Source organism: Mesocricetus auratus, unplaced genomic scaffold, assembly GCF_017639785.1.
Source record: "Mesocricetus auratus isolate SY011 unplaced genomic scaffold, BCM_Maur_2.0 Super-Scaffold_100676, whole genome shotgun sequence".
Lineage (NCBI taxonomy): Eukaryota > Metazoa > Chordata > Mammalia > Rodentia > Cricetidae > Mesocricetus > Mesocricetus auratus.
The window spans coordinates 78,386,866-78,414,017 of NW_024429266.1; the positions used below are offsets into that span (position 1 = coordinate 78,386,866).

General features: G+C 41.3%; 1 protein-coding gene across 2 annotated transcripts; it reads left to right on the top strand.

Annotated features, from left to right (window-relative positions):
• Serpinb5 (serpin family B member 5) lies at positions 1 to 26,473 on the top strand. 2 transcript variants are annotated; one of them, XM_040738582.1, is made up of 8 exons: positions 2 to 101; positions 776 to 896; positions 8,468 to 8,642; positions 10,845 to 10,982; positions 13,471 to 13,588; positions 15,587 to 15,729; positions 22,933 to 23,100; positions 24,525 to 26,473. In XM_040738582.1, the coding sequence occupies exons 3-8, from the start codon at positions 8,475 to 8,477 to the stop codon at positions 24,915 to 24,917; spliced, it is 1,128 nt and encodes a 375-aa protein (XP_040594516.1). In that variant the 5' UTR covers positions 2 to 101; positions 776 to 896; positions 8,468 to 8,474; the 3' UTR covers positions 24,918 to 26,473. The 2 variants fall into 2 exon arrangements, with proteins under 2 accessions (XP_005081508.1, XP_040594516.1); XM_005081451.4 differs by lacking the exon at positions 776 to 896 and having other exon boundaries at positions 1 to 101.
• The last annotated feature ends 679 nt before the right edge of the window (positions 26,474 to 27,152 follow it).

Sequence of the window (27,152 nt, forward strand, 5' to 3'; positions counted from 1 at the left end):
GTGAGCCAGCTCCCCAGGCCTGGAGCACAGCTTTCACTGTCCCTGAGCGCCTGCCGGCCTTTCCCTTTGCAGAGCTTTTCCCAGGATACCAGCAGCTCAAGGTAAGCAAAGTGGGGTCACAGGGCTGGTGAGTTCCCTCTTGAGGACAAGTCATGGGTTTTATCAAGGGTAGCCTGGTTTCAGTATGGTGGGCCGCAGTCCCAGCTCCTGAGGCCTTTGTGAGGCCAGAGTGGTTCTGGGAAAACCATCACCACACCACGGAGTCACCTACACTCAGAATATGAAGAAGGCTAAGGACACAAGACACGAGATTTGGGTGACGGTGGTGTGGGGAGAGTGGTGATTTCGGGGACACTGAGATTGTTTCCGGTCCTACCGTGGAATGCAGGATGGATTTGCGATTGGTCTGAAAGGGTGTGGTGCTTACTTACGGCCTTGGTGCTTGCCAGCCGGGGCTGACTTTCCTGGTGGGGATTGTGGGGTTGGCATGTATGTAGACTGCTCTTTATGTCATTTTACACATTAGCTCAGAGTTTCTTATCTGACAACTGTGTTCTAGGCAGAAATCATTCCTCCTTGCTCCTATTAGACTCAGCAAACTTGAAAAAAAATCGTGTATTTTAACACAAATTCCTGACCTTCTGAGATGTGCTGACTTACATTGTTCCTTCCTCACGGGTACTAGTAGAGTAGTAGAAGTAGTAGTAATAACAACATAAAAGTGTTGTCGCTTCATTCAAACATCTCATACTGAAACTCCACTTCAATACACTAGGTTGTTTCGTTTGCCTACATTGGATCTCAGAACTGGGGGACCTTGATCAATCTTTGCTCAACCACTCAGGCTGAAGAAAGGTTCAGTGGTAACGTGGTGTCTAAAGTCACACAACTTTAAGGTAGGGTGGTTTAAACGGAAGAAGGCTTCAGACTGACAGCCAAGCACGTCTTCATGACACAGTTTCTGCTAATTTTTAAAAATCTCTTCCATCTTAAGAGGATCTTTAACAAAATTGTGTTACAGATGTCAGCCGCCTTCAAGTAAGTGCCAAGTGCTGATGAGTTCCTGGATGGGTGGGGGGGTAAGGAAAGCCAGCAGAATGGGACTCTAGAAAATGAGTCAGCATCTTTGTAATGTGCTTCCTAACGCTCCACGGGTGCCACTTCAGTCCCTCTGGGTTTGGGGTTGACTTTGGAGCATGCGATGTCAGCAGTTTGGGCTACCGAGGTGTGGCCTGTCTGGCATAGTCTGGCAGCAATGTCGTGGGGTCAGCAGCTGTGCTCACGATTCAAGGAGCCGGGTGAAGCCGTGATGGGGGAGACTCTATGAGCAGGTGGGGCTCCTCCAAGGTTGGAGGTGACAGACTGGCCTCTCATTACTAATGCCTGCATTGTGCTTTCCTGACACAAAAGCACTTTCCAGATGCAGTCACCCAATCATTTCATTTAGTTCTTGTAGTATTATCACAGAAAGAAGCTGCAGAGTTTCGTGTTTTTTTTTTTTTTTTTTTTTTTTTTTTTATACCTGGTACTGATTTTTCTCCTCCCAGAGTCATTAGTGAACCACAGAGACAGTGTTCTGTTGTAATGCTTGGGATCATAGCTTTGCTCAAGGACCAATAACATCAAAACCCCAAGGGAGATGGCCTTGGTGGCAGAAGCTTGTGATTCTAGCCTCTTGGGTGGCTGAGGCAGGAGAATTGCTAAGCTAAAGGCCCACGTGGGTGAGAGATGGACTTTAAGGCCAGCCTGGGCAACAAAGGAAAAACTCATTTTAAAACAAGAAGTTAAGAAAAGTGGCCTGGGGTAGAACACTTGCCTAATATGCAGAAGGCTCTAGGTTCGATCTTTAACAATGAGTGAATAAATAAAAACATAAACAAATACCTAAGAGAAAATTTTCACCATGTCCAGTCTGTACAATGAGACAAATTAGGCTACAGGATAGTCATAGTACTCTGGTGCTGAAAACTGCATTTTTTTGTTTCTTGAGACAAGAGCTCACTGTGTAGTCCCCTAAGCTGGCCTAGCACATCTATATCGGGCAAGCTGGCCTTGAACTCATGGCTTTCATGGACATCTTCTGGATCAGCCTTCTTGGTATTAGTATTACAGTATGAACTATAAGGCCTGGCAAACATTGAGTGTATGAGTGTATGTGTGTGTGTGTGTGTGTGTGTGTGTGTGTGTGTATGTGTGATTCTGTGTGTGTGAATGTGTATGAGTGTGTATATGAGTATGTGTGTATATGTGAGTGTGTATGAATATGTGTGAGTGTGTGGATGTGTGAGTGTGTGTGAATATGTGTGAAAGTGTGTGTGAGTATGTGTGTGTTTTTGTGTGAGTATGTGGGTGTGTGTGAGTATGTGTGAGGGTGTGTGGGTGTGTATGAGTATGTGTTTGTGAGTGTGTGGGTGTGAGTATGAGTGTGTGATTGTGTGTGGGTGTGGGTACGGGTGTGAATGTGTATGAGTATGTGTGAGAGTGTGTGAGTGTATGAGTGTGTGTGAGAGTGTATGGGTGTGTGTGTGTACGTGTATGTGTGAGTTCACATGTCTGTGTATCAAATGAGACAGTCTGTAGACAGAATGGATCTATATTATTTAACTGTGAGTATGCAGGACAACAGCCATAAACCAGGCAAAATGGGGCGTATAATAACCTTCCCCAGGGAACTTTCTCTCTCCAGACAGCCTAAAGATGAGAACACTTGTGGACCACTGATTGGGTGTTTTACACAGTTGAGAAGTCTTTTCGTAAGGGGTATCATTACCTATCACTCCAGAGACGTGAGCTCTCCTCCCTCATCCCAGTGCATGCAGCTCCATTCATTTATTTTATTTTCATTCATTTCCTCCCTCCAGCCCCTCCCAGTTACCTTCCCTTAAATCCCTGCACTTCCCCACTATTTCTTTAGTTGTATTTGTTACACAAACACACCACATAGATTTGTGTGTATGCATGTGTATTTGTGTGTGTATGCTTGTATGTGTGTATGTGTGTGTGTATATATATATATACATATATATATATATATATATGTATTTATAAGTAGAACCTGCTGAATCTGGTTTTGTTGTTTTGTGTGTTTGGTTTGAGGTCTGGCCACTATGCATTGGACAGTCAATAAGGGGCTCACCCCTGGGAGGGACTAATTCTCTTGCTCCCAGCAGTCGGTAGGTTGCCTACAGTTCTTTCTCTAGGTGTTGAACCCTCAAACTTTTCCTCTTTCCATGTTAATGTGTCCACTGACATTGTCATTGTTCTTGTCCTATTTATGCAGCCACTTCTAAGAAAGACTGTTTCACAACAGACTTCCTGGTATTTTGGATATTATAATCTTTCCATCTCTTCTTCCAAAACGTTCCCTGAGTCATGGATGCAGGAGCTGTAGTGTAGATGTCTGTTGGGGCTAGGATCCCCATGTTCTGTTGATCTCTACATTGTGTCCAGTTGTGGTTTCCAGTGGTATGGTTTCCATTTGCTGTAAGAGAATTTTTTTTTTTGATGAGGGGAATAATAAGGAGGAGACTCCAGCTAGGGAGGAGAAAGGGAGGTTAATATAGAAGGAAAAAGAGGGACAAATAACACCAAGGTTATTTGATAGGAATTATATTATTTTATATTTACTTAAAATTATATACAATGCATATAAGTGTATGTGAATATTTACATATCAATCTATCATCTATCTATAAGTCATCATCCATCTATCTTAAAGGAAGTTAAACCACTTGGACTGACAATGCTCCTCACAAGAACAATAAATTAACAAAAAAGGACAAAAAGTTCTCCTGACACAAGAAACCTTTCAAAGGGTTGGTCAGTGTAGTCCAAGCAGCTCCCAGAACAATATAGACAATTGGCTTAGCCCTTTTTTCCCAGGAGGGTTGAGGATGGACCCTGATTTCTGAAGGCACTACACACTTGAGACGCATAATTGGAAACTGCAGCCGAATCTGATCAGAAAGCTCTTTCCTGTGGTCTGGCTTCCACAGCTCCAGAAAATACTATGCAATTTGCCAAGGGAGGGAAGCTGTTAAACAGTCCTACCCAGCTGTAATACCCAGGAACCATGACAAACACCAGCATCCCAATGTGTGCAAAAGGTGCAGTCAGTGCCACCTGTCAGTGCAACCAGCAGTTGCCTAATTGGACCTAAGGCCCACTCAGCAGGAGGGAAGCCATGTCTGGTCCTGGAAACCTAGCCTGCTTCCAGGGCTAGGGAGGTCATGGACCTTAGAAAAGAATCTCTGTCTCATATTGTTAGACTAGCACAATTCTTTATTACACTCTAAACCTTATCCTCACACTCACCCCTAAGTGTGGTTCCACTCATCTGTTTCAATTCTCTGGCCTCCACTTTTGTCTGAGTAAGTCCTTCTTGCCCTTTTAGTATGACTCACTTAGATGTCAGTGCTTCTCAGGAGGTGTCATTGAGAGTTCCACTGGGGTGAGGTGTTGCTGAGAGTTCCCATGGTAACCAGTACATGTTATCATCACACTTATGCCAATAGCAGATAGCTAGGTTGAGGCCGAACCTAGGATGTGTGTGCCTTGGGATGGTTTTTCCCCAGTTGTTTTATTTATTTTGATTTTATGTGTATGGGTGTTTTGTCTGCATGTATGTCAGTGTGTCACATGAATGCAGTGACCACAGAGGCCATTAAATGCCTTGGAACTGGAGTTACAGATGGTTATGAGCCACTGAGTAGGTGCTGGGAATCAAACCCTGTTCTTCTGGAAGAGCAGCAGGGCTCTTACCGACTGAGTCATCTCTCTGCCCCCCCCTCCCCGCTGGAATTCTTAATGCCTACTTCTCCCTAGCTTGAGTAAGGTGCTCACACCTTATAGAGTGAAAGAATCGAAACATTGACATCTTGGGACATGAGAGACAGAAAGAACCGGAACTCCTTCAAGTAGGATAATCTTAGGGGGAAAGTTCTGTGTCATTAAAAGCAGCCAACTGAACAAACAACCACAAAACCCAAACAAAAACATTTTCCCTCCTACGCATGCACGGAGGAAACCTGGGGATCTTTGAAGGGGTTCAGTTAGGATACAGGGTTTTTGGAACTTGAGAAACTTCAGAAAAAAAATGCCAGGAAAAACCCAGTTATGAAGAAAGAAAGTGAGGCGGGGTGGAGGGGAGGTGCTGGGCTGGGCGCCAGAAGAAATGAATTCTAGGTTTGGCCTTGCTACTCTCACTCCCTGCGTGGGTGGCCTGGGAGAACCACTCCATCTCCCTCCACTTCACTCATTTGCAAAATGAAGAGGCGGGGCCAGGCTAGATCCTACTGCACGATCTTGTCCCACGTTGAAGGGTTAATGTCACACAACCCTCAGCAGAGAACTGCGGGAACAAGTTTCTTGACTTTTAATTCTCATTTTTCTTTATAATTGAAAAAAATAATTAAAGTAAATCACGTCGTTCCCCCTCTCCTTTTCCTCTATTCAACCCTTCTCATCCCTCTCCTACTTTCTCTCAAAGTTTCGGTTTCTTTTTCTGTGTTTATAAACACAGAAACATTTAAGTACAACCCACTGAATCCTCAGTGTTGCTTGTATGCTTATAATTTCAGAGTTGACCAGCTTGGTTTTGAGCAACCTGTTAGGGGATTCATCCCCTAGTCAAAGAGCTGTAAGTCCTTGAAAACTGCATTTGTATTACTACTTGAGGAGTCATCCAACTTTCCCCTGCCAAGAAGAGAGTTACTCCTATGTGGGTTTGAAAGGTGCAGTTATTTTCTGTTAGGGTGAAATAGAATAATATCTTTTTGTACTTTGGTTGTGAGCCTAGCCTTTAATGGCTGAGCTGCTTCTCTACACTGAACAGTATCTTTAAGAAAAGTCTTGGATTTTCATGAAAATGAAAGAAGACAACCTTGCACAAAGGTGATATTAAAATGGAAGCAATTAAACTGATTTTAGCATTTCTATTGCAAACTTTTAGACATGTGAACCTACTGAAAGGGCTTACTTATCCTAGATGTAACACTACACGTTTTTAAATAGTTTTAGAATAGAATTTGCTTGTGCAAAATGACCTGTGTAGGAACTTCACACGTTTTCTGGGTGTTACTGTCCAGGTGACTTTATTCAAAGTCTTCTCTAAAGCTTCCTCAGACAACTTTACAGTGTTTTTAGGTCACTTGGGACACATCACAGAACCACTGGTGTGACTTTCCACTTGATAATTGGTTGATTTCTTTCTTTCTTTTCTTTTTCTTTTTTTGTTTTTTGAGCCTCTTTCTCTGTATTACTTTGGAGACTGTCCTGGAACTCGCTCTGTAGATCAAACTGGCTTCAAACTCACGAGATCCACCTGCCTCTGCCTCACAAGTGCTGAGATTAAAGGTGTACACCACCAACACCCGGTTTAATTGGTTGATTTCTTAACTGGTAGCTGCTTGTCACTCATCTAGTTGTGACAAAATGCACGAGGCAAGCAACTTAAGGAAGGATGTGTTTCCTTTCTCTTTCAGTTGCAAAAGATGCAGCCTCGGAACATCAGCAGGGGTGGGGTGGGGCAGGAGGCTGGTCACATGGTGAATCTATAGCCAGGAAACAATGCGACAGATGTTTATGCCCAACTCACTTTCCCTGTTTCATTCGGTCTGGGACCCTGGCCCCTAGAATAGTGCCACCTATAGTTAGGGTAGTCAGTCCTCTAATTAATGTAGACACTACCTCACAGGCATGCTCAGAGGTTTGCTTCCATGTGATTCTAAACTACATTAGTTCACAGTGAAGATGAACTATCACACCACTGCAACACTGTCCCAACATGCACTGATATTATATTTGACTCCTTTGGGCTGTATCAGACAATCGTGCTGTAGAGACCCCACTCATCAAGGGTTGCTACCTGTCTTCACAGCCAAGGAGAATTTTCTGAACAAGGTACCAGTTGTCAGGCAGACAGATGGGTTTGGATTTCAAGTCCCGAGGCCACCATGCAGAAGAAGGTCTTCTATGGAAGGGAAGGTCTGGCTGATAGGAACCGTGCCACCTGTCAAGTGTGCATCCATCAACAGTTTCCAACCAAAACCTGGACCCAAGCCTCACATGGCCATACAGCACTGATGCACTTTGTAATCAGCCTCATTAAAAGTTGAGTGAGTCTATGCACAGTGTCATTTAGGCTAAATGTATCTCAGCGTGCTGTAACTATCGAAGGACAGACTGAACATTTCCTTACACTTTTGTGTGCTTCCTGGATGAAGTATTGAAAACTTCACAGGGATCTGAGTTTAGGTTTCACTGTTTGGTGAGGAAAGAGTTCATCATTTCAGTTTTATTCATACTCATGTTGAGTTGTGGTTGTGGGTTGAATTGTCAGAGTTAAATATGTCCAAACCCACCTGTCTTCATTCTACATATATCCCTCCAAAGAGTATTCTGAACACAGATCTGAAGGCCAAGAATCTGCTTTTTGATTTTATTCTCTTGTCTTTGCATTTGTAATTTCTGTTTAGGTCTAAGATTGTGATCCTGTCCATGTACTTGACTAACAAACTTGTGGGTCCTGTCTAAGGAAAGTTTTGACCTTGAGTACTAAAACTGTCTCTCTGACCTCGGCATATACAACCTGCTCAAGATATGTAACTGTTTGCTCTCTGTATGTATACCTGTTCTCTTTCCTTTCTGTGTACCTGTATCTGTATTTTCTGTTCTTAGAAAGACACTTGTCACATTAGATTAGCACCCATCTAACTCCAATATGACCCCATTGTAACTAATTACAATGGAAGAGATCTACTTACAAACTGCTAACTTCATAGGTATTAACAATTAGGAACCTTTTTTGAGGGCAAATTTGTACACTTAATAAATATTAAATAGAACAGCGCAAAACTGCTACAATTACTTTTTGATACACAAATAACTACCTTGCATGATTCAACCAAAATAGTAATTGGAATATGTGATTATAAAACTAAGTTTTAAACCAGGCAGTGGTGGCACACACCTTTAATTCCAGCACCTGGGAGGCAGAGGCAGTCAGATCTCTGTGAGTTCGAGGGAGGCCAGCCTGGTCTACAAAGTGAATTCCAGGATAACCAGGACTGTTACACAGAGAAACCCTGTCTAGAAAAAAAAGAGAAAAACAAGCAAGCAAACAAGCAAACAACCCCCCCCAAACAAACAGAAACCCTCAAAAAACAAAAAGTAAAACCAAACACAAATGGACTGAGTTTTGCTAATGCTGCGAACTGCTCTGGTCGCTTGCTGAGGAAGTGGCACCATGGCTGGGTTCCTGATGCTGGTCAGAGTGGCTAAGCAGTATGACGTGTTGTGTACCAGCACACACAGAAGACACCATGTGTCTCAAGACATTTACCCAGAGGTTTCTTTATGTCTGCCGGCCCAAGATCATTGCTTCCTTGAAATGGAGTTCTTACTGCTGCTGGCAGGAAGTAGCTGGGATACATTTTGTATTGAAATTAAGTTTTGTGCTTGGTTGCAGGCCCGTGATGGATGCCCTGAGACTGGCAAATTCAGCTTTTGCTGTTGACTTGTTCAAACAGCTATGTGAGAAGGAGCCAGTGGAAAACGTCCTCTTCTCTCCAATATGTCTCTCGACTTCCCTGTCGCTTGCTCAAGTAGGTGCCAAAGGTGACACAGCAAATGAAATTGTTCAGGTAAGCTGCCCATGCCTTGTTTAGACTTTGAATGGGGATGGTTACTAGAATACATAGTCTAAGATAACAAATGTGTGGCTGGCATTACTCTGGACCGAGAGCTATGTCATCCCCAGGCTTCTTTAGTCTATTCTAAATGTGAATGCTCACTTATGGGTAGCATGGTCTATATTTAGAATGGGTACCAGGTTAGGATGGAGAATATGTGGATCTGACAGGTGTTCCATCTGTTACCCAGTGTCTGTCAGCAGGTCATACAACATCTCTCACCTGACATATTTGAAGATCAATCAGTGACTTATTAATACTCTGTTGCACATACTCTTAGTAAATGGGGAAAAGCTGTCCCCCATCCCTTGCCCTAAATTCAGAGAAGAAAGCACACGCTTTATTTATAAAGAGCACACACTTTATTTAGAACATCAAACTTAATATTAAGATGGGAGCGCAATTGCATTCTACCCTATAGTATTTCCAATCTCAGGAGTAACATTTTAGATGATCTATTTTCAAACTAGACTAGATAAAATAAATTGCATGCACATATATTTTAGAACCCTGGAGGCTTGATTATCTCATTTGAGAGGCATGGAGTAAAGCGAATTTTCCCATGCAAACACATATACATGCATATAGATGTTTCAGAGTTTCTTTTGGGCTGTGCTTGATTAGTTTTGTAAAGTTCTTGGACCTTCAAATGTGCTGATTTCCTTGACTGCTGTTTGGAGACTTCACAAACTCTTAGACAGTAGGTATTCTTCTTCTTCCTTCTTCTTCTTCTTCTTCTTCTTCTTCTTCTTCTTCTTCTTCTTCTTCTTCTTCTTCTTCTTCTTCTTCTTCTTCTTCCTTCTTCTTCTTCTTCTGTTTTTTGAGACAGGGTTTCTCTGTGGCTTTGGAGGCTTTCCTGGAACGGCTCTTGTAGACCAGGCAGGGCTTGAACTCACAGAGATCTGCCTGCCTCTGCCTTCTGAGTGCTAGGATTTCTAATTCTATTATTTTTCTTATGCAGATTGATGAAAGGTTAAAATATTTTCCCTTTACAACTTCATTGGTATTTAAAATCACCAGTATCCATATAGTTACAACTCATAAACTAAGTCAGGATAAGAGTGGGTGAGGCAAGGGAGCCTACTTCAGTCCTGGGGAGAGGGGTTGTATTTTCCCATTTGAACTCATCTCGGGATGCTGTACACTCAGCTTCCACTCTCCACTTCTCACCTCTTTTTCCAGAGGCCTGCAAGGGCTAGGGGGTCTATTCCTCAACCACAAGAAAGATATTTCAGTGCATGTGATATATATTTTTTACCAGCACACCTGGCCTTTTTTAAGCATTAATTTTTCTTAATTCTTGAGAACTTTAATATATGTATACAATGAAACATGATCATATCCATTTCTGACTCCCTTCAAATCCCCCCTCAACACAGCCTTTTCCAAGCTTCATGTCTTTTTTGCTCTGATGATCTACGTCATCCAGTTAGTGCTGCCTATATGTGTGTGGGTGAGAGGCCATCCACTGAATCATGGGAAATGTGCCCATGGCCATGTATTCTCTCATTTCTGAGAAACCCCTTTTGCAGTGGGCAGAAGACAGTGCTGAGATGCATAGCTGGTCACAGCTTTGATGTAAGAGACTGAGTACTCAGTACATATGGGACATCTTTCTTGACCTCTCTTCCCCTTGCAACACGGAGGCTCAGGAAATGTGGAAGAGGAGGCAGAAAGAGTGTAAGACATGGAGAATGTGGAGACATGGAGAATGTGGAGAAGTGTGTGAAATGTAAACTTCTGGACTTGACATGTTTAGAGCACCTAGGAACTCCCTGCAGCTGTGCTTACCTGCACAAGACCTGAATAAGACTGATCCAGACCAAATGCTGGCATAGATGGGGAGGAGTTACTGATGTCTGGATTTTTGGTGTCTGTCTGTTTTCTTTCTTTCTTTCTTTCCTTCCTCCCTCCCTCCCTCCCTCCCTCCCTCTCTCCCTCCCTCCCTCCCTCCCTCCCTCCCTCCCACTCTCCCTCCCTCCCTCCCTCCCTCCCTTCCTACTCTCCCTCCCTCCCTCCCTCCCTCCCTCCCTTTCTTTTTTATAACATGGGATCTGGGGATCCAGTTCAGGTCAGCATGTATCTCCTCAACCCCCAAAACAATGTTCTGTTTTATTTAATTTTTTTTTGATAATGGAATTTTTCTCCTAACAGGTTCTTCATTTTGAAAATGTCAAAGATGTACCCTTTGGGTTTCAAACAGTCACTTCTGATGTTAATAAGCTCAGTTCCTTTTACTCTTTGAAGCTCATCAAGCGACTCTACATAGACAAATCTCTGAACCCTTCTACAGTAAGTTGTTTATAACAGCATGGTTGTTCTGTTTTGGAATGTCATTTTCTACTGTAGGCCTCAGCTTGTTCCAGGGCAATTCCTCTCACAGAGTCAGCTATGGTTTGAGGCCTTTGAAAGGAAAGCAGCCCCTTTGCAGATGTTGGATGTTGGGGAATGAAAGAAGGTCACATTTGGCTAGGAATACAGAAAAGCTTGTTCCATTTCTCTACAAACTTTAACAAACCCTCCCCCGCTCTTAGTTCCTTTGAAGAGAAGGGATAATAGAAGGGCCAACTATCTAATGCATGGATCTCCATAAGGGGCTCAAAGTGATTTGCAATAAACTCCTTAAACAGTGGGACACATGGCCTGAGGTCATCTTAAACTTTCCAACGCATTTTTGAAATGGTCCAGATATCTTTTAGAATCAATAAGAAAATAACCACCACAAATGACCAGTTTTCATTAGATGTGAGTCAGTGTTATTTTTCTAGGCTAGATGGAAGGGCCTTGTACAAAGCTGCTGTGGTCACTTAAACCAAGACATTTCTTGTAGCAGTCATGTGAAGAACACTGTGGTCTCCTCCTGTTAGACCCCAGAGTGTAGGATAATATTTCTGAAATCTTTGCTTTGACACATAACCAGCATTCTTGATTGCAGGACATTCCCTTCTCTGGTAATGTAGAGCCAACTCAGCTCCTGTTTCTGTGGTCACAATTTCAAGCTTCTAGATTGCTAAGCCAAATGTTTTACCATGGCACGACAGTGTTCTGCATTCCATATTTGTTTGTGTGAGAGATCTTTGACAACTAAGTTACTAGCTTTCGTTCTGAGTTCACCCTTGTGGTTTGAAGACACATATGCACAACTATTTTTGTTTCAGCTGTCACCTGGGAAATTAAAGAAAATTGAGGTGAGAGTTTCAGATGGGCATGGAAACATGTTAAAAGCTCCCCAAGTGATGCTTAAAGATGTGTCGTTGGCAGTGACCATGGAGGCTCTTCATTTGCAGTCTTTCTGATGGTCTTAGGTACTGACTTAGGCTGGCTGCCTCCATTAGTCTGTGGTTGGCTTTCAGTTAACTGGAGCTAAATTAGTTGGCTTAGAGTGTTGCTACGATGAAGAAATTCAGGGGCAGAGTGACATGGCATCCAAGTCATGCTAGCTTGGTTAGACTTCCATTCCACAGTTAGAATTGCTTCTATGAAACTTTTCCATTTTTTTTCTCATACCCTCCTTTCCTCTTTCCTCATTCCCCTCCCCTCCTCCGCCCTTCCCTTCCCTTCCTTTCTTTCATTTCTTCTTTCCCCTCTCCCCCTTCCCTTCCCTTCTATTTCCCTTCTTTTCCCCTTTCCCTTTTCTTTCCTTCCCTTCTCTTCCTCTTTCTGTGGTTTTCATTGCTTCTCCTACTATGTAGTACCTGCAAATTTACTAGTTAATAATACAAACAAATGTGCTCTGAGGAGCATCACCTGAATTTAAACCACTCAAGTGCTTGCTGAAAGGCTAAACTCATAGCCTCACATCTCTTGCATCAAAGTCAGTGTGGGTAGGATTTGCGTTTTAACCATGTTAGAGTCAGACACACTGCTATTTATTTACAGACCTATATTTCACACTTCACTGTACAGATGAAACTCCTGGAAATCTTGTTACAATGCACAGTCTAAGTCAGTATATCTTGATCTCAGGTGATGCTTTACTCCTGATTTTTGGATCATATTTTGGGTGTCAGGACGCTAAAGAATATTCATTTATTTTATCGAAGATAAGAGATTTCTGCTCATTGTTTTAATTTCTATTTCTTTATTTTTGATACATGTGTTCATCATTTGTTCTCGTTGCTGTGATAACATACCTTCTAGAAACAACTTAATGGAAGAAAGTCTTATTTTGACTCTAAGTTTCAGAAGTCTGTGGCTGCTTGTTCCCATCCGCTTGGGCAGATAGCATGTCAATAGGAACATGTAGTAGAAGATAGATGGTCACATCTAGAAGGACCAATAAGTAGAGGGTGACAGGAAGTGGCAGTGATGTATTTATTAATTCCAAGGATCCCAGTGACCATTGTCCTCCAGTAAGGCCCTATTTCCCAAAGTTTATAGAAAATCTTAAAATAGTGCCACAAACTGAGAGCTAAGTATTCAAACTGTAAGTGTCTTACATTAAAACCATAACTATATTTATATTGTGTATGTAATAATATAAATAAGTATTTTTGAAATAATTAAGTTTATACTACAATTATATGTATGTAGCATAGTGTTTCTTTTGTTTTTTGACAGGGCGATAACCAACTGATAATTTAATAATTGATATGTCTCATAATTGAAGAAATAAATCATCTAATACAAAGAAAACATGAAGCTTCATATAGAGTGACAAACTTTTGAAAATGTATGCATAGTAATAGACATGTAAGGAATTTGTTTCTTAGTACAATGTAATACTACATTGGCTCCATCTACAGATGCTAAGAGATTTTGTGAATTGGATGTTTTTCAGGAATTTATCAGTTCTACAAAAAGACCATATGCAAAAGAATTGGAAACTGTCGACTTCAAAGATAAACTGGAAGAAACAAGGGGCCAAATTAACAGCTCTGTTAAGGAGCTCACAGATGGTAAGTACCCTTTAGTGTTTTACTGTGAACTGAGTAAAGAGGCCTCCTTGCTCAACAATCCTTGCTCCAAGCCTAAGCACAGTGAACATCTGGAAGCCTCCTTGGGCATTTTTAGTACACAAACTAAATTCTTTGCCCATCAAACCATGTCAACAACTTAAGTTTCTGGGCATTTCTTGTATCAACTCATTACTTGGCAAATTGTGTGTTTTGTTTTAGCGTGCTCTGCCTTGCTCTCTGAGAAGCTGCCACATGCCCTGGTAGGGGCCCAGCTGTTCCTCTTAATACTGTGGCTTTTGGCAAATCATAAAGCCAGGTTTTAAGTCTGGAAATGGAAAGATGATCCTTGAATCTACTTCCAACTAAAAATTTTTTTACAGCTTTATCAAAAATGAAAGAAGACAAAAAGTCTCAGGCAAATGTAAATCTAGAACAAAGCCAAACCTAGCAATCATAGTAGATGTTTGTCCCCAGCCTCACAACTTTGTTTCCTTCTCAGCCCCCTCTTCACCGCCCCCCCCATGAAAGTCCCTGTGAGTTGCTTGCTGAGAAAGAATTGGAACTAAGATGGTTTGGATTGCAATCAGTGACTAGATCTCCTTTCCTAGAGATGTGTTTATAGTGTTTGTACAGTGGGAGCCTGTTAGAAAATAGAAAGCAATTATGAAGGACTGGAAGTCACTGCTGGCTGTGGAGGGATATGCTGCTGGGGTGAGGAGATACACTTCTCTTGAGAATGCACAGCATAGCATCCCATTTGAATACTTCTTCATGAATGATGTTCACCTCTAACAACATGGAAAGAACAGGAACGTCGGAGTAACTTAGAGCCTAGATTCTAATCCATATAGACTGCATGTGGGTCATCAACATATTTAGATATGGAGCTTCAAATTGCTGAATGGTCAAATGTGTCATGGGCTACTTAATTAAATTTATACATGGTTGTTGTTAGGCCCCCAAGTACATTGTTGTCTATACAATACCTGGTAGTCATGGACATATATGCATGTATGTATATATTATGTATATATGTATATCTGTATCTATCTCTCTCTATATGTTGTTGAAGTAAAATTTCTTTGGCATTGCCTAGAAAGAAAAAGCTGATATAAATAGCACCAGGTTTAGTACAACTTTGAACATTATTAGTAAAAAGAAGTTTCTGCTTAAAATTGCTTTTATAGTTTTGTTTATAAACTTCATAAGTTTTCTCTCAAAGAGCTTTTTATCTTGGCACCTCAATAAGTTTAAGGTTTCTGACTTGAGAGGGTAGGGCTTAGGGAGAATGCTCCTGAATTTGCAGACAGAAGCAAGGTTTCAGCTGAAACTCTGCCACTATTGGCACCCGGACTTTTTTTTTTTTTTAAGCTCTTCAGGTTTCTTTGATAAAGTCATCCCATAGCTGACGTAGGTGGTGTTGGCAGGACTGGACTCATAGTTTGTAGAGCCTAGTGCAAGAATGAAAATGCAGGCTCTATCTTTAAGATTCATTTAGTTAGCCTCTTAAGGCTAACTAAATGTACTTCTCATCTGAGCATAGTAGGGCAGCCATTGACCCCTCTGAACCTCAGTTGTACTTCTCATCTGAGCATAGTAGGGCAGCCATTGACCCCTCTGAACCTCAGTTGTACTTCTCATCTGAGCATAGTAGGGCAGCCATTGGCCCCTCTGAACCTCAGCTTCCTCAAATGTAAATAGAAAACAGTGAGGTAGTATGTGTGGAAATGCTGAGCACAGATGGGGGTGACGCTCATGTCTACTCAATTTGCTCAGGAGAACAGGCCGAGTGTCTGAAAGGGCTTGCTTCCAATCCTAGATCTCTCTGAGATGTCTGGTCTGGCGGGTCAGGAGGACAGAAAAGATGCCCTAGATTGGACAACCTTGGCTCCCAGTCCTTCCAGGTGTGGTGCTAATGCTCAGTAAGCAAAAAAGCATGCTGCAGCAGGCAATTTCAATGAATGACTGCAATGTCTGGTTTTCTATAATCATTTTCAGGTCACTTTGAGAACATTTTATCAGAGAACAGTATAAGTGACCAGACTAAAGTCCTCGTGGTTAATGCTGCCTACTTTGTTGGAAAGTGGATGAAGAAATTTCCTGAATCAGAAACAAGAGAGTGTCCATTCAGAGTCAACAAGGTATGTGCAGCATGAAGGAGGAAGTAGGTTTCAAAATCATGGCAGCAGAGCAGGACACACGGATGCTTGTCAGTGTGGGCAAAGACTTCCAGGTAATCGAAGAAGGGAAAAGGAAAGGAAGGATGCAGAGAAACCACACTGGAGACCTTTGGATTATCAGGAAAGTTAGACCAGTTAGGAACTGTCTTCCCGACTCAGTCACTTCACTTTTTTTTTTTACACACTAATCCCAGTTCTTCCTCCTTCCCTCCTCCTGCTTCCCCCCTGCTTCCCCTCCTCCCACTCCACATTTGCTCCTTAGAGAGGGTAAGGCCTCCCATGGGGAGTTAACAAAGTTGAGGCAAGGCAGAGGCCTTCCCCTCTGTGGCTAAGCTGAGCAGGGTATCTCTCTACACAGGAAATGGGCTCCAGAAGGCCACTTCATGTACTAGGGATGGATCCTGGTCCCAGTGCCAGTGGCCCCACCAACTGCGCAAGCTAACCACTGTCACCTGCATTCAGGGGGCCTAGCTTGGATCTGTTGTTTTTGTGGGTTTCCCCATCCTGGTCTTGACCCCTTTATTCATATTATTGCTCCTCCCTCTCTTCTACTGGACTCCAGGAGCTTGGCCCAGTGATTATCTGTGGCTCTTTGTATCTGCTTCCATCAGTTACTGGATGAAGGTTCCAGGATGACAATTACTATAGTACTCAGTCGATTACAGGGGAAGGACAGTTCAGGCACCCTCTCTACTATTGTTTAGAGTTTTGTCTGGCATCATCCTTGTGTGTTCCTAGGAATTTTCCTGGTGCCAGGTTTCTCAATAATCCTATAATGGCTCCCTCTATCAAGATAGCTCTTTCCACGCTCTCCCTCTCTGTCCTTCCACCAACTCAACCATCCCATTCCCTCATGTTCTTCTCCCCACTTTCTTTCCTTCCTCGACTCCCCCTTTCCACCATCCCCCTCTCTCCCATACTCCAAATTTACAAAGATTTTGTCCCTTTCTCCTTCTTGGGGGTCCATGTATGTCCCTCTTATGGTCCTTCTTGTTTCATGGCTTCTCTGGGGTTATGGATTGTAGGCTGGTTATTCTTTGCTGTATGCCTAATATCCACTTATGAGTGAGTACATAACATATTTGTCTTTCTGGGTTTGGGGGCTACCTCACTCAGGATGGTTTCTTCTAGTACCATCCATTTGCCTGTGAGTTTCAAGATGTCATTGGTTTTTTTTTTTTTTACCACTGAGTAGTACTTCATTGTGTAAATGTACCATATTTTCATCATTCATTTTTTACTTGAGGGACATCTAGGTTGTTTCCAGGTTCTGACTATTACAAATAATGCTGCTATGAATATAGTTGAACAAATGTCCTTTTGGCATGAGTATCCATCCCTTGGGTATGTACCCAAAAGTGGTATTGCTTGTTCTTGAGGTAGATTGATTCCCAGTCTTCTGAAAAACTGCTGCACTGATTTCCAAAGTGGCTGTACAAGTTTGTATTCCCACTAGCAATAGAGGGATATTCCCATAACTACATATCCTCTCCAGCATAAGCTGTCATCAGTGTTTTTGATCTTGGCTATTCTGATATGTGTAAGATGGTATTTCAGAGTTGTTTTGATTTGCATATCCCTGATGGCTAAGGATGTTGAGCAATTCCTTAAGTGTCTTTCAGTCATTTGAGTTTCTTCTGTTGAGAATTCTCTGTTTAGATTTGTACCTCATGTTTTAATTGGATTATTTGGTATTTTGGTGTCTAGTTTCTTGAGTTCTTTGCATATTTTTGAGATCAACTTTCTGCCAGATGTGGGGTTGGTAAAGATTTTTTCCCATTCTGTAGTCTGCCATTTTGTTTTCTTGACCATGTCTTTTGCCTTACAAATACTTCTCAGTTTCAGGAGGTCCCATTTATTAATCGTCACTCTCAGCATCTGTGCTACTGGTGTTATATTTAGAAAGTGGTCTCCTGTGCCAGTATATTCACGGGTACTTCGTACTTTCTCTTCTATGAGGGTCAGTGTGGTTGGATTTATGTTGAGGTCTTTGATCTTGGACTTGAGTTTTGTGTACAGTAATAGATATGGATATATTTGCATTTTCTACATGTTGACCTCCAGTTATGCCAGCATTGTTTGCTGAATATGCTTTCTGTTTTCCATTGTATAATTTTAGCTTCTTTGTCAAAAGTCAGATGTTTATATGCATGTGGGTTAATATCAGGGTCTTTTATTTGATTCCGTTGGTCCACCTGTCTGCTTTTATGCCAATACCAAACTGTTTTCATTACTGTAGCTCTAAAATAGAGTTTGAAGTCAGGTATGGTGATATCTCCAGATGTTCCTTTATTGTACAGGATTACTTTGGCTATCCTGGGATTTTTTTCAATGAAGTTGAATATTGTTCTTTCAAGGTCTATGAAGAATTGTTTTGGGATTTTGAGGGGGATTGCATTGAATCTGTAGATTGTTTTTGGTAAGATTGCCATTTCTATTATGTTAATCCTACCTATCCAAGAGCATGGGAGATCTGTCCATTTTCTGATATCCTCTTCCATTTTGTTCTCCAAAGACTTCAAGTTCTTGTTATACAGGTCTTTCACTTGTTTGATTAGAGTTACCCCAAGATAATTCATGTTGTTTGTCGCTATTGTGAAGGGTGATGTTTCTCTGAAATCTTTCTCAGCCTGTTTATCATCTGTATATAGGAGGGTTACTGATTTTTTTTTTTAGTTAATCTTATATCCTGCCACATTACTGAAGGTGTTTATCAGCTGTAGGAGTTCCGTGGTAGAACTTTTGGGGTCATGTTTGTATACTATCATATTATCAGCAAATAGTGACAATTTGACTTCTTTTCCAATTTGTTTTCCTTTGATCTCCCTTTGTTGTCTTATTGCTATAGCTAAAACTTTGAGTACTATATTAAATAGATATGGAAAGTGGACAGCTTTGTCTTGTTCCTGATTTTAGTGGAATTGCTTTGAGTTTCTCTCCATTTAGTTTGATGTTGGCTGTTGGCTTGCTGTGTATTGTCTTTATTATCTTTAAGTATGTTCCTTGTATCCCTGGTCTTTCCAAGACTATTATCATGAAGGGGTGTTTGATTTTGTTGAAGGCTTTTTCAGCATCTAATGAGATGATCATACGTTTTCTTTCAGTTTGTTTATATGGTGGATTACGTAGTCACTTCACTTCTTTCTCATTTCTTACTTACCTGCTGATAAAAACCATGGTTTAATATTTATCTCCCACCGCTTCCTCCCTTCCCCCTTTGGTAGAGCCTAGCTCAGTCCCAGCTCCACCCCTCCCTATTCAACCCAGCCCAGGTCAGCCCCAGCTCAGCCCAGTCCTCCCCAGCACAACTCTAGCCCTCCCCAGCCCAGCCTAGCCCAGCCCTAGTCCTCCCCAGTCTAGCCAGTCTCAGGCCAGCCCCAGCCTAGCCCTAACCCTCCCCTCCCCAGCCCAGCCCAGCCCCTCCCCAGTCCAGCCCCAGCCCCAGACTAGACTAGAGCATTTAAAATATGCTTTGAGGCACCTGTTGACAATGAAGAAAAAAGCTTAACTTTACTTATCTTCATTACTAGGAGTCATTATAGAAAGGATTAGAAGCCTGTTTTTTCAAGGTTGTTTATACTATTGAGGTGAATGTATAGAAACTAATATCCATAAGAAAAGGTATTTTTTTAATATAAATTAAACCAAAGAACCAAGGCTGGAAAAATCCTGGCAGAGTCTGAGGAAACTCAGGGATCTGTGTGTGATTTGGTCTCGTTTGTGAGATGTGACTTGTGTGAAGCTTTGGACCAGCAAGATGCCTCAGCAGGTAAAGGAGTTTACTTCTAACACTCATGGCTTGTGTTCAGCTCCCAAAACCCACATGGCATAAAAAGAGGGATTACTCTTGCTAGTTGTCCTGACTTCCACGTGTGTACCTGTACCACAGTGCTTGCATATGTTTGAACACACATATATGAATAAATGTAATAATAATAAAAAAGCTCAGGCCTGAAGCAATAAACACTTCAGGCTAAATACTCAAGATTTCTTGAGTATTTCTCAGTGTTCAGTTTCTCCCAGATCCTGGACTGCATAGTATCAGCTACTCGTTTTCACCAAGTATCATCTTTTAAAAATACATTTATTTTGATAATATTCTTTCCCCTCTCCCAGTCCTCTCAGAGACTCACCATCTCCCTCCCCACCTAACCTCATGCTATTCTCACTTTCTTTACAAAAAAATAACAAACAAGTAAACGACAAATAACAAAAATCAAAAGGGATAAACAAAATAAAAGAGAAATAAGGCAAGAAATAACAAACAAAAACTGTACACACGAAAGACATGGAGTTTCTGTTAACCACCTGCTCCTGAGCACGGGCTGCCCTGGGGTGTGGTTGATGTACCCCACTGAAGAAAGCAGACTGTCCCTTTTCCAGCAGGTATCAATTGCAACCAGCCTTTTGGTTAGGGGTGAAACCTTATGTCCACCTCTTCTTCTCAGTGCCGGGATCCCATGTAGCTTGAACTTGTACAGGTCTTGTGCATTCTGTCACAGCCTCTGCGAGTTCATGTGTGCAACAGTCCTGCTGTCCTTGGAGTCACCCACCACCTCTGACTTTTATAATCTTTCTGCCTGTTCTACCTTAATCTCTGAGCCTTGAGGGGAGGGGTCACATAAAGTCATCCCATTTATAGCTGAGTGCTCCCAAGTCTCTCACTCTCTGCATACTGTCCAGTTGTGTTTTCTTTGTTAATTACCATCTACTGAAAGAAGAAAGTTCTCTGATCTACGTATAGCAATATGCCATTAGGAGTCATTTTATTGCCATGTTCCTTTAGCAGTAGTAGGATTCCCCCTGGCCCCATGACCTATCTCCTCTCGGGTTCTTAATGCTAGAATCCAGGAGAAAATCGTTTTCAGATACCAGCGTGACCTGGGTTAGCTAGAGTGGCTTCCATAATTCCCCTACTCTCCCCACTGAGTTTATGTTCATACCCCACTCACCCTAATGTACTTTTCTTAAGACAAATTTGCTTTCCTACTTCTTCCATTAGTGCCTGGACTTTGTAAGGGTAGGGCTGTGCCTTCTCACTTCGGTGTCTACAGTGTCTTACAGCTAAGCACTCTGCAAACTTTTGGGTGAATAATCTATCAGTTTTCAAAGGCCAGCCCTGAATTTTTTTTGAGACATTCTCATGTACCCCAGGTTAGATTCTAACTTTATACCCCCCAAATGACTGGCCTTCTGACTCTCCTGTCTCTACCTCTCCAATGCTGGGGTTACAGGCATGTACCACCACACTTGGTTCATGTATTGCCAGGGATTCAAACCAGAGCTTCGTGCAGGCTAGGCAAACATTTGACGCACCAAGCTGCATCCTCTGCCCCAAAGATAAAACATGACAATCTGTGATCACATAGTTTCTCAGGGAGGGAGAAATGCTGTTATTGCTCCTAATGGATGCAGCATCTCCCAGGGTGCTGACTGAGGGGGCAGATGATTCTTCTTACAATTTCTCTCCCTGAGCCTTTGACTGCAGTGGACTTAACCAACAGCTAGGGACAGGACTGGCTGTGCACCAGGTGTGTGTCGGTGCCAGCTGTCACACTTTAGACACCCTGGACACTGCAAGTCCACACACAATCTTTTGACATGACTCTGGACATTCTGAGTTCTGTCTATCATTGAGAGCTGGGGACCATGTACTTTGCAGTCTCTGCTATCACAGGGGTGGGGGTCACTCCAATACCAGTCATGCCAGGGTGACATGACTCATTTGATTGATGGTCTGAGAAGGGCTGGCAAAGAGTCCCAGAGTATGAGGGAAATCTCAAGCATGTGGTTCATGGTGTCTTTTGTGAACTCCCCTGGGTCACTTCATGAAATGCCCGTGGGTGAAACTTGGACTTGGGCTTTGATCATCCTAAGATTTGTAGTTTTTATATTTGTGAAAGTGTTAAAGCACGTTTCTGATAGGAGAGGGAGAATGTGTTCTTTCCTTTTATTAATAAAGTCAAGTGACATCAGAGCCTGGAAACCTAGACCCTGAGCAGAGCTATAGGGTTGATGTTATGACTATTCAATGTCTGCCTAACATGCAGTTAAACTTGACTCTGGACTCATGGGGAAACACATTCCTTTTGAATACAACCTATTATTTTTCTCCTTTGAATCACATTTGTCAATCACTGAATGTTTTGAGTGATGGTCCTAAACTGTTTCTCATGTCCATTTGTGTCTCCTTTAAGGGATAGACTACATTGATAAAGTTATAGTAAGATCTTAATGGAATGTCTATTCTGAATAATTATGTACAGATCTACAAGTCATATACCTATTTTTCCTAAATGCTTGTAGAAGAAATGGTTTGGGCCATTGATTTTTTTCAAATTTTGTAATATTTCCATTTATTTAATAAATTATCTTGGGGGTTGAACCCAAATCTAACTAAGAAATTTGTTAATGTTTCATATACATGTTAGAAACATAGTTTGAAAATAATTTTATCCATTTCCTGTCCCTTGCTTTCCTTTTCTCTTCCTTTGTGTGAGTGAGTGTGTGTGTATGTGTGTGTGTGTGTGTGTGTGTGTGTGTGTGTGTTGCTAAAATGTTGAACCCAGAGCTTTGCACATGCCAGGCAATTGCTATACTCCTGAGCTATGTCTTCAGCCCATGTTTTTTTGAAACAAGGTATTTGTATGTAACTCAAACAGGCTTTGAGTTTGCTATGTAGCCCAGGCTTGCCTTCAATCCATGGTTCTTCTGCCTCTGCCTACCGAATGCTGGGATTACATATGCCTGCTACTATACTTTCATTAATTCCTCATATTTAGATTGCTGTTTGTCATGTGAGATATGAAATCAAATCATCCTATTTTTCCTTTTTTATATATGTAAATATAATAGACAGTTTTTTTATAATGTGGAGCACATGGGTTAATAAAGTACATGAATAACTTTCAAAGGAAGTCATAAGATCTTCACAGATGCACAGTGTGGATTCTCCCGCATGTACTTAAGCCATAGTACAAAACCACAAGAGGAGTTTGTATAGTCCTATCTCTGTTGTCATTTCTATATTTATTTCCATCTCTATCATCTAAATCTGTATCTGTGTTTGTATATATATGTGTATAGTTGTGCATATATGCATATATTTTATGTATTCTTTCATAAATTGAAAATTAACCCTTTGAAAACTTTCTCTTCTACCAGACAGACACCAAACCGGTACAAATGATGAATCTAGAGGCCACATTCTGTTTGGGCAATATCGATGACATCAACTCTAAGATCATAGAACTCCCCTTCCTGAATAAGCACCTCAGTATGCTCATCGTGCTACCCAAGGATGTGGAGGATGAGTCCACGGGCCTGGAAAAGGTCAGGAGGCAGCTGGGCACTTAGACAAGAGAACCCCACATAATTAAGAAGTGAGAGAATGGAGTCCCGTGGGGCTCAGAGGAGTCGGCCATGGCTTTGCCTCACACACCCTAGCCCAGTCATTTTTCAGGGCTTTGAAGTCCATGCTGTATCTTTTCTTCTTTAAAGTGAAAACAGCCAACACTTGTTTGTCATTTACAATGGGTCAAGTTTGCTACTACATTCTTCATATAGTTTTCTCATTTAATTTGTGTAACATTTGTAAGAATTAGAAACTATTATCATACTCTCAACTTACCAATGAGAAAGGGAGTCACAGAGGTGAGTAGCCAGTCGATGGTCACATGATCAGTCAATGACATGAAGACCAGGAGTTTGAGCTCAAGGGGAAAAAGAGTTCTTGGCCTACACTCCATGATTAAGTGGTGAATAGACAGAACAAGAAGCCCAGTAGCTGCAAAACTAGTTAACTACAGTGATTTTTTTGTCTCACTAATTTGTACCTAATGAAAGTGAGAATATTAATTGAAAAATAATTGCAGACCAATAAAAGAATAAATTAATCCTTTTCCTTCCCTATTTAAAAAAATGCACTTTCACCAGCTTGTGACCTTGTCATGTCTTTGGCTTTTACTTGCACCAGGAGAGTTAACACTGGTGCAGTATTGTTCCATGCTAGTAATAGGGTACTGTAATTCTTAGTGGTACTTATGGCAAGGTCAAGGAGCAATTTAACTTCATTTGCTCCATGAAGAATTTTATGGCCAAGTTATTTTATGCTTCGTTGCTTATCTGTCTTTTAAAACAGTTGAAATGTTTTCACTCATCACCTGAGATCTTAAAGAGCAGATCAGAGCTAGTCTGAGTTCCCATCATAAAATAAGAAAAGGAATAGCTTTTAATTAACTTTGGTGGTATGCCTAGGTCGTGGATAAGATGAACTCCTTTGTAAAGAAATTATAATAAACAGTCAGAATATCTATACAAAAGTTTCTAATTTTATATTCATTTACTGTGGTGTATATAACATCATAATCTATGTGTGTTTATGAAAAATCCACTCTATCATTTAAGCAAATAAAATCCATACTCTCATAAACATTACTGAGAAGAGAGCCTTCCTGTGGGGTGGGGAAGAGAAGACATCTGGGTGGCTGGTAGATCCTATATGAGGAACTTGCTGGGCTATCTCCAAAGCAAGGTTGATTTAAATTCTTTAAAACTGGACTTATAGTAACACTTTCTGTTTTTAATCAAGCTAGGTCTTCCTTCCTTCCTTCCTTCCTTCTTTCCTTCCTTCCTTCCTTCCTTCCTTCCTTCCTTCCTTCCTTCCTTCTTTCCTTCCTTCCTTCCTTCCTTCCCCTTCTCTCTTATTCATAATCAAAAGTAAATAAAATTAAGTTCTTTTCCATTTTGTCCTTCAGATTGAAAAACAACTCAACCCAGACACACTGTTGCAGTGGACCAACCCCAGCACCATGGCCAATGCCAAAGTCAAACTCTCCCTCCCAAAGTTTAAGGTGGAGAAGATGATTGATCCCCAGGCTAGTCTGGAAAGCCTAGGGCTGAAAAGTCTCTTCAATGAAAATACATCTGATTTCTCTGGCATGTCAGAGACCAAGGGAGTGGCCCTATCCAATGTGATTCACAGCGTATGCCTAGAAATAAATGAAGATGGTGGCGAGTCCATTGAGGTGCCAGGATCTCGAATCTTACAGCACAAGGATGAATTCAATGCCGACCACCCATTTATCTATATCATTAGACACAACAAAACACGAAACATCATTTTCTTTGGCAAATTCTGTTCTCCTTAAGTGGCAGGGCTCTGCCAAGTCTCAGGTAGCTTGTCTGTAGTTGCAGATCTCTGTAAACTTTGTATGCAGGCAATCATTTTCTATACAATAAATTGTTAATTTTGCTGAATCACGAGGCATCTGGTATTGTCATATGCAGCCTTCACATTAACAGACACTTCTTTTCCAATTCCTCCTTATTTTCCTTTGTTAAAGAAAATGGCACATGTTTGTAATGAAAGGGAATTACCTTAGCAGAAAATGTGTGTTCTTCATTTGTCAAAGCATCTAGAGCTAGTGACAAAAATGCAGTTTCCACAAGGGGTTCCTGTAAGTATGATGTGGAGGGCATTATCCCCCAAACTTCACCTTTCCTCACTGAGATAAAGAATAATTTCTGCCAACATGTTCTAGACATTTTCATGCTTTTAAAGCCTTAAGAAACTCTAGAGTATGGGGCCCATAAGAGTATCATTTTCCAGTGAAATTTCTGTACATGTCATAATGCTGTGGGTTCAGAAGTCTTCATGTTAAACCCCGAGAAACATTTTTTCCCCAAGAGGAACAGTTTTTTTCAAGATCCTAATGGGAAACTTTAGAAAGATGACATGTTGTAGATACCTTATATTATGGAACTCTACAAATAGGGTCTGGAATATCACCTTGTAACCCTCTCTCCCTTTTTTCCTTTTTTTTTCTAGACAGGGTTTCTCTGTAGTTTTGGAGCCTGTCCTGGGACTCACTCTGTAGACCAAGTGGGCCTCAAACTAAAAAAGATCAGCCTGACTCTGCCTTCCAAGTACTGGGATTAAAGGCATGTGCTACCACCTTCCAGCTCACCCTGTAAACCAATACTTTAATATTTCTGCCAAAATATAGACTATTCACACAAAATAGGTACATAAAGATAGTTCACAAGTGATCACATTTTTCCAAAAAAAGAGTAAGTTGTCAGCTCATGGAAACACTTTGCAGAACATTCTAGATCATGGAGTGTTGAATAAAGAATTCTGAGCCTATTTTTTTTTTTTTTGCTAAAGACTAAGACCCTAGGGGAAAAGTCATTGGCTTTCATTTTTCTAGCTGCCCTGCCTGGTGGGTGGTGCTGTTACTAACAGACTTCTGACCAGATCACAACGTTCTTGACATCCCAGCACCAGCAACTTAAAATCTACAGGGAATCTCTTGTTAAGAGAGTTTTATGGCTGTTGCAGGAACTTTCCATTTTGTCTAACGTGACAGTGGGAAAAGGGAAGGGATCCCAAACCTTCAGAAAATACAAACAAAACTATTTAAGTTCCCATGATGCTTTGGCAAATTTTTTTTCCACATCTAGCTATTTGATAGCAGTTTGTAATCTACACACACAAAATTCTATAAAATGATTCTGGTAAGTTAGTTGTATTGCCTAATTTTTAACTCACCCCCAGAAGAAAGTATTTGCTGTGGTCTTTCTTATATGCCTCCCCTTTTTAATTCATTGCTATTTATTGTAAATAAGGTTCTTTTTCTTCTGAAGGCTTCAATGGTGACTGTTTTTCTGTGTGCTGTTGACAATAAAATATTATTGAATTGTGTGCCCTGTTCTTTCTGCACTGGCTTAGAGTTACTATCTTGAAATAGAATCAAGGCACCCATTCATTATAAGGAGGAGGTTAATGTGGACTGAAATGAACACAAATAAGTTATACTATTCTTTTTTTCTCCCTGGCCATTGGCTGTTGCAATCTGTTTATTCTGACAAAGGCAAGACCAGAAAGGTGTCAGAATCATTCAAGCACTTACAAGTTATTAGAAATCACAACCCCCCCAGGAGGATGTGCATCTCCTCTCTGGACCATTTCTCTTCAGGTCCCTCCCCAAAACGTAACTTTAGCCATATGCTGATGATGTTTTCTTAGTCGGTGCATTTTTCTCAATGTCACATTAATTTCTTTTTAATTACTTATAATGTACTTGAACTTAATAGTCAATACCTTCACAACGTGCGCAAAATGAACATGTCTTGCGATAAATAGTCAAACAGGTCCACTTTGTAAAAGGGAAATGGCTACTTGTACAGGACTGCCACTGTTGTTCATTCCCCCCCTTACAACCTACAACTAAAAAATGGGTTAATTCTGGGGAAGGTGAGTGAAGAGGAGGGAGAGGATGGTGCCTCCTGGACAATGGCTCAGGGAGCTTCAGACATCTTCAGGAATTTGGAAAACCCTGACAAGTTTTCCCCTGGGAATAGTCTACATTGGTCCTTTCCAA

Excerpts from the sequence above, each read along its gene's own strand:
- Serpinb5 (XM_005081451.4), top strand. The coding sequence starts at position 8,475 with ATGGATGCCCTGAGACTGGCAAATTCAGCTTTTGCTGTTGACTTGTTC. Across the intron at positions 8,643-10,844 it reads CAGCAAATGAAATTGTTCAG|GTTCTTCATTTTGAAAATGT; the intron begins GTAAGCTGCCCA and ends TTCTCCTAACAG. Across the intron at positions 13,589-15,586 it reads TGTTAAGGAGCTCACAGATG|GTCACTTTGAGAACATTTTA; the intron begins GTAAGTACCCTT and ends AATCATTTTCAG.